This window comes from Rhipicephalus microplus, chromosome 3 (genome assembly GCF_043290135.1).
Source record: "Rhipicephalus microplus isolate Deutch F79 chromosome 3, USDA_Rmic, whole genome shotgun sequence".
NCBI classification, from domain to species: Eukaryota; Metazoa; Arthropoda; class Arachnida; order Ixodida; family Ixodidae; genus Rhipicephalus; species Rhipicephalus microplus.
In genome coordinates, this window is record NC_134702.1 from 134,605,311 (window position 1) to 134,620,647 (window position 15,337).

The 15,337-nt window shown below is 46.2% G+C and overlaps 1 protein-coding gene across 2 annotated transcripts in view; it reads right to left on the minus strand.

Moving 5' to 3' along the window:
- Window positions 1-15,337, minus strand: part of LOC119188206 (rRNA methyltransferase 1, mitochondrial) — a 61,395-nt gene that overhangs the window by 24,418 nt on the left and 21,640 nt on the right. For both annotated transcript variants that reach the window (XM_075890253.1, XM_075890252.1), the window contains exon 7: window positions 9,549-9,642. In XM_075890253.1, coding sequence (XP_075746368.1) covers window positions 9,549-9,642 — 94 coding nt within the window. The remainder of the gene's footprint in view (window positions 1-9,548; window positions 9,643-15,337) is intronic.

The window sequence follows — 15,337 nt, forward strand, 5'->3', positions numbered from 1 at the left end:
CCAAGGTGGGACAGGTCTCTTAGAATTCCAAAACGCCATGTTGTATCATAAGCCTTTTCGATATCGAGGAACACAAAGAGAAAATATTGTTTATGGACGAAGGCGTCTCTCATCTGTGCCTCGATACGAACAAGGTGGTCTGTGGTGGATATACTCTCGAAACCCGCACTGAAATGGGTCGAGCAAATTGTTTGTTTCAAGGAAATGTACAAGTCGGCAGTTTATCATTTTTTCAAAGACTTTGCACAAGCAGCTTGCAAGTGCAATAGGCCTATAACTCGAAGGTAAAGAAGGGTCCTTGCCCTCTTTCGAAATGGGAATAATAATAGCCTCTTTCCAGGAGGTAGGAATAGTGCCAGAAAACCAGATAGCATTGTACAAAGAAAGTAAGGTTTTTTGTGTTTCGATTGGTAGGTTTTTTAACATTTCATACACACACGGTCAGAACCTGGGGCAGAAGTACTGCAGGAGTTTAGAGACATTCGCAGCTCAGCTATACTGAAAGCTTGATTATATGCCTCGTATCTAGTGCATTTGTGTTCGAGTTTCTGGTTTTCTATTCTTGCTCTGTATTTTTGGAAAGTGTCAGTATAGTGGGATGAGCTGGACACCTGTTCGAAGTGTGCACCGAGGAAGTTTGCCTGATCTTCCAAGGTATCACCCTGAGTGTTTACGAGTGGAAGTGTGTGTACTTGTTTTCCTGCTATCCTACCGACCATGTTCCAGACTTTAGCCTCCTGTGTGTATGAATTTATCCCTGACAAAAACTTCTGCCAGCTTTCTCTTCCGGCCTGCCGACGCGTTCTGCCTTGAGACTTTATTTTCTTGAAGGTGTCAAGATTTTCGGCTGTCGGTGAGTTCCGAAGCAGCCTCCAAGCTCTGTTTTGCTGTTTACGCGCGTTTCGGCATTCAGAGTTCCACCATGGCACACGCCGTTTTCCAGGGTGTCCATTTGTTTGTGGGATGCATTTTGTTGCAGCATCAATCAAAAACGCTGTGAAGTAGTTGACAGCAACATCAATGTTCAAAGTACAGATGTCATTCGAACCTAGATGAGCGATGGTATAAAACTGTTCCCAGTCGGCTCTGTTTATGAGCCACTTGGGAACACGTGGTGGACACTCAGTTACTGTAGTTGTGCTCAAAACTACGGCGATTTGCACAAAACTATTGCACAACGGAGTTGTGCACAAAACTACGTCAAATTACTGACGACTTTCCACTGGAGTAGAGGCACAAGAGATGGAGATACTATGCTTAGGTCTATGGAGGAGTAGGTGTTATTAGCGAGATTATAATAAGTTGGTTTTTTTCGATTTAGGAGATGCGCTCGACGAGAGAAGAAACTGTTCAATCAGTCGACCTCGCGCGTCATACCGAGAGTCACCCCATAGCTTGCTATGCACATTAAAGTCTCCAAGGAGAACACAAGGCTCCGGAAGTTCATCAATTAAAAAGTGTAAGTCACGTTTTTGCAGCTGATCGCTAGGAGGAATGTAAATAGTGGAGATTGTGATCAGTTTATCAAAAAGAACCGCTCGAACAGCCACTGCCTCAAGGGATGTTTGGAGTTGTAAGAGTGTGCATGCAATTCCTTGATTCACTATGATGGCAAAACCTCCGGATGATGTCATGGCATCAACACGGTCCTTTCGGAAAATAACATATTTACGAAGAAAATTTGTTTGTTTTGAATTAAGGTGTGTTTCTTGTACACACAGCACTTTCGGTGAGTGTTCGTGTAAGAGCTCTTGGATGTCGTCAAGGTTTCTGAGAAGGCCCCTGACGTTCCATTGTTTAATTTGAGTGTTCATGGTGAATGTAAAATAGTGTTGTGTGTATGAAAAGCGAGTGGCTGTTTAGACAGGGAGTTTGAGCTCACTTAACATGGCCGTCACCAGGCCCTCTTATCTGCTTTTTTGTTTTCTTGGCGCGCCTGTCAAATTGGGCTGACGGGCCTGTCAAGCTGCTTGTATGCAGCTTTTGTCGTCAGCCTTTCAATGTATTCACGATAAATAAATAAAGAATAAATAAAGAATACCTCCAAGGAGCCACGCCGCTCTTTCGGCACCTAGGGGACCGACGTATCCATTGCCTCCTCGGAGGCACTGGATGCCCGCACGTGCGGGCTGTTAGTTTGAGTTTCAGGCCTCGCCTGGTGAGGTGAGGCCTTGAGACCCGAGGACTCTGGAGTCACCGGTCTCTGTTTGGGAGTAGGCGGTGTAGCCTGGGCTACAGCTGCCTTGAGGGCAAGTGCCACAACCACCGGCTCGGTATGCGCGGGCCGAAGGAGTGGCGAGGGCTGGTGCGGCGGTGCCCCCTGACGCGCCACATCAGCGTATGTAGGTCCATAGAATGGTGCGACTCTTCGCCGTGCTTCCTTAAATGAAATGTTCTCCTTTACCTTCAACGTAATTATTTCTTTTTCTTTTTTCCAGTATGTGCAGGAGCGTGAATATGCGGCATGGTTTCCTTCGCAGTTTGCACAGTGTGGCGGTTGTTTGCAGTTCTCGGACACGTGGCCTAGGACTCCACATTGTGCACAAGTCTGGCGACCACGACAGATTTTAGAGCCATGGCCATAACTCTGGCATTGGAAGCATCGACGAGGGTTTGGTATGTACGACCTGATAGATGTCTTCGTGTACCCTGTTTGAATAGATTCCGGTAGTTTACTAGATGCAAACGTGAGTATTAAGTGTTTTGTTGGTGTTTCCTTATTATCTCTTCTGTTGATGATTCTCTGTACATTAGTGACATTTTGGCTCTTCCACCCCTCCAAAAGTACAGTCTCAGTCAAGTCAAGTAAGTCCATGTCAGATACCACTCCACGAGTTGTGTTCATTGATTTATGTGGTCTTATGGTTATTGGTATGCCACCGAAATCTGAAAGACGGTCTAGCTTTTCAAATTGTTCTTTGTCACGGATTTCGAGGAGAAGGTCTCCGCTAGCCATTTTGGTTACCTTGTATCCTGTGCCAAGAGTTTCGGTAAGACATTTAGCAACTAGGAAAGGAGAGACAGTCCTAGCTTGCTTTTCAGTTTCTTCACAGTGGATAACATGAAAGTGAGAATATGTTTCTTTTGGCTGGTTGAAAAAATTTATATCATCGGTGCGTACCCGCTTTAAGCCGGTACGATCAGACAGTAGGGGGAATGCTCTATGCATGCCTGTCTTATTTTTGTTCAGCAGCGTTGGCGGCCACCCGCCACGGAGCCCAACGAGGGGACGCTACAAGTTTGCGGATGCTGAAACCTGCAGACGCCAGCCGTACAACGCCACTATAACCCAATGCGCCTAGACCAAGGTAGGCTAACAGGGTTAACCCTAGACGCCAGGAAGTTTGGAAGTAAACGGAAGAGAGTAGAAGACAGGACAGATAAATAGTAAGAGATAAAGACAATGATGTAGGGAGAGAGCGATAGGAAAAGGCGACTGCCGATTTCCCCTGGGTGGGTCAGCCCAGGGGTGCCGTCTACGTGAAGCCGGGGCCAAAGGGGTGTGTTGCCTCTGCCGGGGGGCCTTAAAGGTCCAATCACCCAGCGTCGGCTCAGCCCCCAGGATCCACTTTTCCCCGGACACGGCAAAGCCACGCACGGCTAGGCGTGAGAGGGAGTAGAAACTCCCCCGTTAGCTCGGGTCCGTGGTGTTGCTACACACCAAACGCCTACTTGCGCAGGCGCCCCTGTGGGTCCAAGATTGCGATATTCCCACACCGGAAGCACGTCAGGTGCAATGATAAGGGCTGGATAGAAAGCACCATGATGACGTAGTGGATCCATGTTGGGTAGAGAAGACGTTCGGGCGCACTTATCAACGCTCCAGCTATGATTGTGCTGAGCGAATTTAGAGGCCATTTGACCGATGAGGTGAAAAAAGCACCCGGCAAGGCTAACACTGACCGGGACTGACATCGCAGCTCCAGCCACTGGATGTCTGCATTAATAAGCCTTTTAAGGACCTCACACGCCGGGAGTACGAGAAGTGGCTGGAGGCTAGCAATCGCCGATCGACTCCATCGGGTCGCATGAAGCGAGCTTCAGTCAGCGAGGTTGCTCGATGGACATACATACTCGTGTAAGGGCTGCACTTTTTTTTTTTTTTCGAAATCATTGCTTGGTGCGGCCCTTACACAAATCGCGCTGATGACAGCTCACCTCTGTACCGTTTTCACAACAGTAGCAGAAAGAAAGAGTCACGAATGACTAGCCAGGATTGTTCTTATTAAGATTCCATTTCACTCTCACTGTCCTCATCACCGGAAGCACTGCACTGCGCAGACGATCAGTGGTGTCACGCACCGAAGCCGGCACCTCCCTCGCACTCGGCCGCGGCCGCGCGCGACTCGCCGCCGCCGGTGTGCGCTTTTCAGAGGAGTGCCGTCATAGCCTTGGTAGACATATAAACGCCGACACGCGCGCCTTCCCTGTGCAGTCGCCATCTGACACTGCGCTGAAGCTGCTTGATAGCGCCTCTGACTGGCGTTTGCCACTGTGGTATAGCCATGGAGAAGAGAGAATAATCAGCTGAACCTTTGCTAACGCTGCGTATATCCTGGCATAGCTGAGCTAAGCCACTGCCATTTTTGCTGCTGGACGTACTGAACTTCCTAGATTGCAATGTAAAAATCTGGTGTCGTCGAAGGTGAAAGTGCCTCTGCTGCCGAGTAGCTCATTTTGCTTGTCGCGAAAGGCAAAGCAGTCGATGAAATAAATGTTTTTTGCACAGTTCACATGTGATTGTCCGGACGCACATGAAACACCAGTGCGGCTGCAAAGTGTTTTTACGAAGCTTGTGATCTCTGAAGACCAAACCTCTTGCATTTCAGGCCTTTTTTGCTAAGGGCGAACTCGTGCGGCCGTTCACATCATTTGGTAGGTAAATGCTGCCATGCCGTCACAGACCATGCGTCTAAGGCAGACAAACTGTTCAGCCCTGTTCTGCAGTGTGCTACCGCAGTTGGCAGTTGCCTGCAGTGTCCTACCACAGTCCGCAGTAGCCCTTGTGCATTGTTTATGAAGTGCTGATCGCCTAGAGCTTTACAGTGGCACATCAGTATGTTAAAGTGGCCTGCCGGTTACCTCGTCAGGTGGTGACGGTACGCTGAGCGACATATATAAAGGTTTCCTATTGCATATTCAGCGTAGCTAGGGTGCAGTGCGCACTTGTCATCAGAACTTTGGTAAACCGTGCAGATCAATTGCTTATGCGTGTACCGGAGAAACCGACGCAGCCAGCTGCACTTGAATTTAGCGTGTCCACCTGTGTCTCGCCGATTAGGACGATTAATTTGCAAAACAGTTTATTTTAATAATATAGGCAATACTGCGAGGGTCATCAAAGGCCTATATACAGCACCACCACAAGCAGCGCAGCAGCAGTAAGTCAGGCTGACCGGAGGCCGATGAGAAGGCACAAATGTTAAAACAATACTTACGCGGAAAAAAAAAAAGACTGCAGTGATGCTGGAACCATCGACTCACTCTTCCTGCATGTGGCGCGGTAACCAACTACGTCACGGCTGCCGATCGGTTCGAAGAGTTTAACAAGCTGGTTTTGTATTGTCATGCTGGCGCTGGCTGGACGTAACTAGACACTCCGACAATGCAAACGAGGCGCCTAACCGGAAAAGTGCACATCACTGCCGTGCGGCACAGCAGCCGTTTCTGTGAGGAGGTGGCTCGTGCACCGGGCGGCGCAGCAGTCTCTGCCAAAACGGGAAAACTGGAAGTGCCATTTATCCGCACATTTAAGACGAGACTTTTTGAATTTTTTTAGATTTTTTTTAAATTTCTCTCTGCAAAGTAGGGGTGCGGCCCTTACAAGAGTATATACGGTACACAATGCTTGGGAGGCCTTGCCGTCGGCAATAGTGTCACGGGCATTCTTGAAGTGCTGTCTCTCGAACAGCCTGGACGGCACGGATGACTCCTCGGTTTTCGTAGACAGAGACAAAGACTAGCAGCGATAATGAATGATCAGGCAAGCCAGTGATTATTGCATTTTGACTGCTGCAAATATAAATATAGAGTCCACTCTTTGATTGCTGTTTACAGTTGAATCACCTCTGTTATAATCGTGATACACTTTTCTTTTTTTTTGTCGAGACCTATAGTACCCCCTTCGCATTAAATTTGTGGCCACGTTATTTACGTGCAAATACGGTAAAACTGGCAGCCAACTCTTTTGGATCCAGTGTCGCAGAACTCCCACAAAACACTGGTGTGAGAAAATACGATCCCTCCAGGGAAATCTGCTCTCTTCACACAGTTTCTTCGCATTGAAAGCTCACTGATACTTTCCAAGATAGCGCGCATGCCACTGATCTAGCCACCCTTAAAATCAAAATTCATTGTTGCTATTCGAGCGAACTCTCCCCCCCTCCCCCTCCCCCCCCCCCCCCCCCCCGTTTTTTTCATGTTCATCCAAGACAGGTGGTTTCATTTCTAGTTGAGCCTTCGACCGCAGTTCTAACACGCAGGGAATGTTATCTTGTGTGCCTTCTAAGCAATAGAGATGGGCCGACACATTTGATCTCTGATTCAGCAGCGCTTGCGCAATTTTACCCGCTCGTGAAAGTTGCGATGTGCGGGAGCATGTTATCAATTTTTACTCGTTACGAAACATGGCTGCGGCAGTGAAAACCTGCTGAGAGTTCATTCTATTGCTATCGCAATAATATCACAGTTTTTTACCGCTAAATAAGGGTGTTGGGTCAACTCTGCCTTCAGTCCCCCTTTTGTTTATTTGAGCATTTATTTTCTAAATTTTTATGCTGAACCTGCATATAACAAAACAAAATGAATTTTTCCAAGAAATTATCATTGTCGCTATATCTAGGTTTAACTGTTATCCAAGTTCTACTGTAACTAATGTGAACTAGCAGCCACTTGTGGAAGTAGACAGGCATGCCGAATAGCCTCTGAAGACTGGTGTTGCAGAACAGACCATTCGTTAAAACTGTGCATTCAGGTAAGTGAACGCGCGTATGCATGAACGTGTGCTTCAATGCGAATGTGTGTTTACGAGAGCGATATCTCATACCACTAAATGTGGACATTTTGAGAACACCTGAAAGACACAGCTACTTTAAGGAAAGCATGGCTTTACCTGATGCTTTCATGATTGGAAACTATGATTATATATGCCTAGTGTGTCTGCAGAAAGTGAGACACATACAACCAAAACTTTTCAAACACAGTTCACAGTGTGTTGATTTTTCACTTCACCGCAGAAGATCACACTCCAGTAAATCTTTTATGAAAACGCAGGCCGAGCCCGAAAGATGATAATTATAAAAGTTGCTCAGGCACCTCATCAGTAAGCACTAAGCATGTGCGAATAGCCGATCTCTTTGAATACTCAAAGGAATATAAGTATTCAAATTTGCTTTTAAACAAATGTAAACTTTTTGAAATTTCGAAGTATTCGAAATGAACGAATCAGTGCATAAAAGATGGCAGGTGACCCCCTTGTGTAAGTGGTTTCAAAGTGTTATGCCATGGAAATACCATTGCAGAAAAAATCTCCATAGCCACAAGATCCACTTCCAAGTTTAATTAATATAATTACCCTCACATCTATAAATTATTTTTCAAACTTCTAGAGCTAGACTTGTTAGAAGGGCTTATATGCTTTAGATATAGTTAACCTTGAAAAATAGCATATTTTACCAGATATCACTTGCCTCCCTCTTAAATTCAAATCATGCTAATATAATAAAGTTGCTTACCGTTCACTTCAAACCAAAAATGACATTCACATGCACCTTGCTTCAGTTTTTTAAAAATATTCACCCATTTTTCTTTATAACATAAAAAATATACAATTCAAACTATTTGACCAAATTACTATTCCCTCCAAATTTACTTCAAACCAAAAAATTTACTATTGGCACGTCCCTAGTAACCACACAGTTATATGAAGAATTTCGTTGCATGTACAGTATAGACCACTTATAACGTAAGTCGTGAATATCCGCAGTATAAGTGGTACTGCACTATAACCAAAAGAAACTTTTTCAAGGGCTGCACTTGCGCAAAACGTGTTGAGCATGCAGCTTCGCGTGTCCGAGAATGGAAACATGCGATGCGTGATTGCTAACATTAAAATTTCTGAATGTTAAAAGAATTTAACGTCCAAAGACTTGCGTTGTTGCCAATGAAATAAACGCAAGAAGGGGAGGGGGTGTCTAACAAACGAAACTCGCTGACTACCAGATTACGCGCATTACACAAACTATGTCGAATCACGTCCAGAATTTGACGCGATGAAAGACGCCAATCATTTGATTTCACGAGCGTGCACTCGATTTAAGACATCGCAACCTAATCGCGAACCGCTATTTGAGCGCTACATGTGCCACCCTCGTTTTCATCAACGGTATGTACCTTTACCGTCAAGTGTGGCCACCGCAGAGTTTCGTTGATTTGGTATTTAACCGTAACTTAGATTCACATGACTGCTACCAATCAAAGCGCAACCAATGCCAATGAGGCCTAGCTTGCCGTTTGGTATGTTGTCGCGGAAAGTTTGTCCAAAACATGAAGATTCGATGTCAAAAAGATCGCACTAGCAGTGAACCAAGAGCAGCGTGTTTTGATACGAAGTTCACGTTGATGGCAGTGAGATCAGAAACGAAACTTACCAAGCTTGCAATCAACAGCGCACTAGCAGCAAAAGGGAAAGCTCTCGTCATAAAACCATAATAGGTTTTCAATTTACAGACGAGAAAGCAAACGCTGTATTTGTTGCAAGCTTGATAACGACGACGCCTTTCGAAACTGTAAAGCGTAAGCAGTTGATAAGGACGAGATCGCACGTGCCACGTTGAGCGGCACACAGCCGAAGCCACGCTAGTGACGTAGTACGTTGTAGCCACGTCGGCGCCGGTGCAAAGGCTTATCGGTCACCTAGGCAACTGTCCTCCTCCCTTATTCGGCGAGCCCGCACAGTGTCCCGCAGTCTTCTTTCATTTGCTTTTTCTTCCCTCCGCCCTTCGTTCGTTCGCTCCGCATTCCCCCCCCCGCTACTTCGTAACAACCTCGTCGTTCGCTCCTCGGCAGCACACCTAGTGTACTTCCTTTCAGAAGCGCACTCACTAGCGCGTTTGTCACAAACTATTTCCGACAACTGCATTATAACCGGTCTATATTCTTGGGGGACTGCACAATAAGCAGTATGCATATACATGGGGTTCTATGGGAGGGTAAACAGGAGTAGAAAAAGACAGCATTGTAAAGGGTTCTGCACTATAAGCAGTCACGTTATAAGTGGTCCACACAGTAATACTTTGTCACACACGGTATCAACCAAATGTACAAGTAGTTACGACCTATTTTTAATGCCGACAGGCACTAAAAACTGGTAAGCACTAAACAAATAATCATTCTTGCGTTGCCAACAAGCAGCAAAGGAAATATCTCGCTTTTGAGTCTACAGCCACAGTCCACAGACTGAACACAATTTAAAAAGCTTGTAAGAAAGCATGTGCAATATATTACATCTTTGTTTTTTCTCACTGGCACCTTAGCCCACGCTTTCTCACCGTCATGAATTTCTCTGGCGTGTTCAAAATGTACAGGTCCATCAATTCCAGTGCACCCGAGCTTGCCTTGCTCACTGTAGGTGACAGACGGCAACTGCAAAATGCAGAGAAAAACAGAAGCGAGAGAAACTTCAGAGAAAACAGCACCTCAACCATTCACACATCTTGCGAATTGTGAGCTCCACAAATCTTTGCTCGCAAACTGGAAGCATGAAATCCTACAAAGTGTCATTTGTATTGGCGCAACATTGCAAGTTTCCCATGCTTTAGTATTTATTTTTCAATAAGTCTCCTGAGACTGTGAGGCTGACCATTGTTTTATTGACTCGCACACTGCCACTACACTAAATGGTACTCAGTAGCGTCGGTCTGCCCTGTTCTTACAAAGGAAGAGAAAAAAAAACGACCACTGGGCCTCTTATGAATTTACTTAAAGGGCCACTCACCAGGCCCCATATCAAATTTTAGTAAGGCAGTGAAAGTTATTAAGTGTCCGGAGGAACATTTTGTCACAAAAATTTTTTGAATCGGTTCATCCCAAGTGGAGAGAACAGGTTTTTTGAAGCGGCGCGAAACGAGGATGCGAGGAGGCAAGCTCGAAACCCTTGCCGCTCCTCTGCGTAGCCTTCGCAAGCCAAATCTCTTCCCCACCCTCTCTGGCATCAGAGCATGAGGTCACATGCGCATGACGTGCCCAAACAAGTCTAACCCACGAGCACGCGAGCCGCGTTGCTTTGCTGACCAGCATTATTTTGTGGTCTTCTGCCTGTTTCTGCGGAATGGTTCGAAAACGCTGGCTTAGACACGGTAGATAGATGAGCACAATGAGTGCGCGAAAGCGTAGGAGCGTTCCACGGCGGTCGTCTGCGTGATGCGTTGACCGCAAGGACACGAACGCATGCGAAACGCCAACACATTAGCTCCACATCTCGTTGCAATTCACGGGAAAAAAGTGGGAAAAATACGCTCAAATTCATTTATTGCATCTCATCATTTAACTAGAGTTTTAATAATCTCTTAAAGCAACGAATTACATGAACTACACATGCAGTGTTAAATAATTTTCGCCATGTCACTTGCCACTGTTTGCAACGTCATAGCAGAGTCTTCTACGTAGAGCACCAATGTCACTGCATTGCCGTGTATGTAGGGGCATTTATCATACGCGCACGTCACGCCCTCATTCTCTGGGCGCGCTGGCAGAAGGGAGGGGGAAGGGAAGGGGAGCTGCGTTCATCTTGAAATTTGACCCATTTCTGCGACGCATAGCGTTGCAAATTTTGGCAGACGTGATCACGAACGCCTCGTCTACGCATTGCGCTTGTCAGCTCAAAATCGTCAAACCTGGTGAGCGGTCCTTCGAAGGGGCCCTACAACACTTGCCTCAGAAAACGCTGCCAATCCATAGTAGAGGCCCCCGGGGACACGCGAGCCAAATATTATAGCACAGCACATGGCCTGGAATTCACATTGAATCATCAAAGGTTGCCCAAAATTGCTCTCTCTTTCCTCAGTAAGTGACGGAACAAGCTCAAGAATGACTCGTAGCAGCCATTGCATTAGCCGTTGGCCGATTCGAGCAAGGCGCACTTGGTCATTACTGGGACTGCCACGGGTGGCCGCAACTTGTCAACAGGTGCACGTGCGATCACATTGAAAAGACACGTATTTGAACAAAAAAGAAGAGAAAAAAAGTGCTTAAATTTACAAGGCAGGCCTTGTAATTCACTGCTGCAAAAATAAATTTTTGCAGCAGTGAATTCATGAGCCACTAAACTCTTTCAGTGAATTCATTTCATGGCAACAAGGAAAAGTGTTGCTGGGCCCTTTCAAGGTGACTAGAAGACAAAAGCGATATCTTTTTTTCTCTCAGCTGATGAGCTGAACCTACCTTTTCCTGCACCAAACATGGTCCAATGCCACACCATTCTGTTTCGCACTGCCTCCATTTTATGCGACGATTTTTTGCATCACTCATATTCCTGACGGCTCAGGATGCCGTCAACAAAGGACGTCGACGGTTAATTTTCGTATCTGATTTTGGCATCTAAGGCTTTCCACCCTAATACAGTAAAAGCTCATTAATTCGAATTCCACGGGAATGCTGAGCAATTTCAAATTAAGCAATATTCGAAATGATGAAAGTGAGCAAAAATGGGTTGATTTCGGGGGTGGGGGCACGAAAAATATTTATTGGCCAAAAAAGTCGGCGATGACCATCTGCTTCTTTTCTCTGAATACCACAGTTGCGGCTCTCTGTTCCAGCGCACGGACGCGGCGCAGGGAATCCTCTTCACCCTCTTCAAAGCTGAAGAAGAGACGCGCCCCATTAAGTGCCTCCATCACCGCAGAAGCTGATGGGCGCACAGGTGCTTCGTCATCGTCTTCCTCACCTTCTGGCTCTTCAGCAACAGGCTGTGCACCGGCTACTTGAGCGGTAATGTCCTCAACAGTCAGGGCACCACACACCGATGTCAACTTCAACATAATCGGCAAAACGTACGCCCCGAAGAGTGTCGCGCAATGCCACTGGCATGAGCTCCTCAGCCCCATCCATGTTGACGTCACAACTATCCTGCGCACTTCCAGCTGCAAATCTACTGTGGCGGAAACAGTTTGCGATTGTGGTCGCGGTCACCTGTTCCCATGCGCGCACCAACATGTGCATGACAGTGAGCAGCGTAATGCCGAAGTCCTTCCTGTCGCCCGCGCACAAAATCGCTCTCTACAGCACGTGACGCCTATTAAGGGGAGATGCGGGTCGAAGACACTTTTTTTTTTAATATTCATTCGAGAGCAATGAAACTTGAGGTGCTTATAGAACTTTTTATGCTGATTTCGAATATATAATGCAAGTTGCATACTTTTAGTTTTACAACATGACAAAGTGAAAAACTTAAGCCCTTTGCCCCCCCTCTTTTCATACCTAAACTTCATTAATTTTTTACAATTGATAGTTCATAATGTTTCAAATGAAGTGTGGAATGCAAACAACTAATTTGGAAGTCCATACAAAATATGTACTAGACGTGAAAAATTTTAACGTGGGAAGTTCATATTTCTCCTACCCAAGTAAAAGTTTACATAACTTTTTTTTATTATATAAAAAGAATATTGAAACTTAAACAAGATAATTGCATTTCTCGTAGTTTGGAAAAAATTTGGGAAAAATTTCATGCAGATCTGAGCACCAGAAGTACCCGAAAAAGGAGGGGCACATTGACAAAAATGGCAAAATTTCTGTTTTAAGAAAAAGAAGTTTTAAAGTCAAAATTGCATGTTTATTTATCAAAGATGTCATTGAATGCGACGAAATTTGCACACAAGAAAGAAAAATCCTCCTTGTAGTGGCCACTGCCATTAAAATGCGCCAGCACCATAGGTTTGGCCCTATGGTGCGAGCTCCCGCTATCGCGCGAGCTCCCGCTGTCGTATGTTCTCCTCGCGGTCAGTCCGTCACCCGCCACGCTCACGCTGGCCTCCCCGCCTGAAGCTACTTGCCGCGAAGTATATGTCGCCGAAAGAATAGTCTCGGGGCACTCACTGTTTGGGCAGTGGAGTTCGACGAACGACGCAAGTCCTTTCCGCTTGTCGGCCGGTTCCCGGACACGTAATCCCAAATGGCGACACGTCGGACACATTGCACCGCGCACAAGCATGTTCAGTGCTGTCACATCAGCAATCAACGAAGACTCGTCGTCCTGTGATTTTTCTTCGTCTTCGAAGAGTCCGATCTTTTTCTGGGAGGCACTCACATATTCGAATGCCGCGGCAAACTCGTCGGGCGCATCGGCGTCATTGCCACTACGTTTTACGGCAGCAGACGATCTTTTCGTGGTTTGAGTGTTCGGCTTTGATTTGCGCCGGCGTCCTCGAAATTTGTGCGCCGCGTGAAACTTCACAGGCTGGTGACCGCGCTTCCTACGGCTTTCTTCATCCATAACGAATAAGCACTCGAGAAAAGCGTTGTTCAGCTGTGCTGCTCGACGAGACACGGATCCTGCAAGTAGGCTTCACAGCACACACAGGCGCGCAGCGACCAATGGCAGCTCCCGATCCGTACCACGTGATTTAAAAGCCAGTCGCGGCGCTCGAAAAAGGCGGCAAAAGCGCGCTTCTCTTTATTATTTCTTGCGTTGCAGCAGCGCGGGAAACCGTCGCTATTTGAAGAGTGAGGCTCGGTTTTTCGCCTCATGCGGTCGACAATGGCGAGCAGCGGCGCATTATCAGCGGCAAGGTGCTCGTAGATGACACACTTTCGGCCTTTTGACAGCCACCTTGTGCTCTTCAGACGCAATTTTAAAGCATTTCCAGTTGATTCTCGACATAGATTTTTTTTTTCTCAGAATAGTAGAGGTACTAATCTCAACAAAACAGGTGAAAACAAAAAATCGATAATTTTTTAGAAAATTCTCGTTTTTCGACCCGCATCTGCCCTTAAGGGAGGCTACCCTGGAGACCGAACTTTTTTATTTTTTAAGATATCTGGATGAAACTTTCAGGGGTTGTTCACTACAATAAAACTAGCACAACTGTTAAGTTTCACGAAGCTGTGTTTTTTAGTTCCAGAGTTATTGAGGTTTAACTGGGTGCTTCACATGGGTACCTGAAGAAGAGTCGTGAGAAATCCCAGGACATAGTAGAAAGCTGAAATTCATTGTGGTCATTCCTTGATAGCTATCCCAGGGCGCTACAAAGCCGTTTTTTTTTAATTTCCCCCCCCAAAAATTTTCACGCAACTTTGAATTCGATGTAACCAGTAATGACCAGATTCATCAAAAATTAATTGTTTATTATAAATTAACAGCACCAATTTTCAAAAAAAGGAGCTTGTTACGCCCTTGCAAGGTCATTCAGGAACAGAATAAAAAAAACGGCACACAAATCTGATGAACGGTTTTCGAGTTCTTGCTTTCCTCAGCACCACAACTAGCAAAAAAATCCGTTGTGAGAAAACAGGCCGAGAAAGTTCAAAACACGTGTTTTCTTCAAAAAGCTCCAGAACAGTAGCTAGAAGTGTCCTGGCGCACTCTTTTCTTCTTTTGCCTGGCCTCCATCTTCTCTTGGTGTCTTTTAGAATTTTTTTTTTAGGCGTAAAGCGTCTTTTTCACGAGCTCGCTGGATGGCCAGATGACCTGGTTGAAGTCCAATGGAGTCCGATATCACTTGGGTTGCTTTGCAGCAGCCGGCATTGTAGCGCAGCACTGCTTCATGCAGTGCTGTTTCTACCGCGATCAAGGATGAGTGTTGTTCCTTTGGCATCAGAGACCACAGAATGGAGTGGAATGATTCTGATGCATTTTGCGTCTTCGCTCCCAGGCAGCGCTGAAGAAGCGACTTTTGTGACAGTCTTTCGTAGATGGGCAGCATAGCTGCAGCGACATAGTCCGGTAGGCTGTGTTTATGTTTTGGCTGTGGCTCACGCTTTGCCTCTGCAGCTCTATGGCGGCACCACGATTGAGCCCCCTCTGGACAAAGTTCATGGTGTGGGTCCTGGTCAGTCGATGTGACGTGGTGATATGTTGCCATCACTGCACGCTGCATGGCTGTTAGGTCAGTTGAATTGTTTCCCAGGGCCCAACCATAATATCCTGTCAGCTTTTCAATGAGGGCTTTAGTCAGCTTCCCCTTCCCACTCAGTGGCTTATCACTTTTCTGCACAACGTTTCGAAGAGCACTTCCAATCCTTTTCTGAACATGGTTCAGACATTCTTCTTTTACAATTGGCACTAGCCCGTACACATTCTCTTCTGTGAGGGCAGCGAAGGTACGGCTGTCTCCGTCGGACA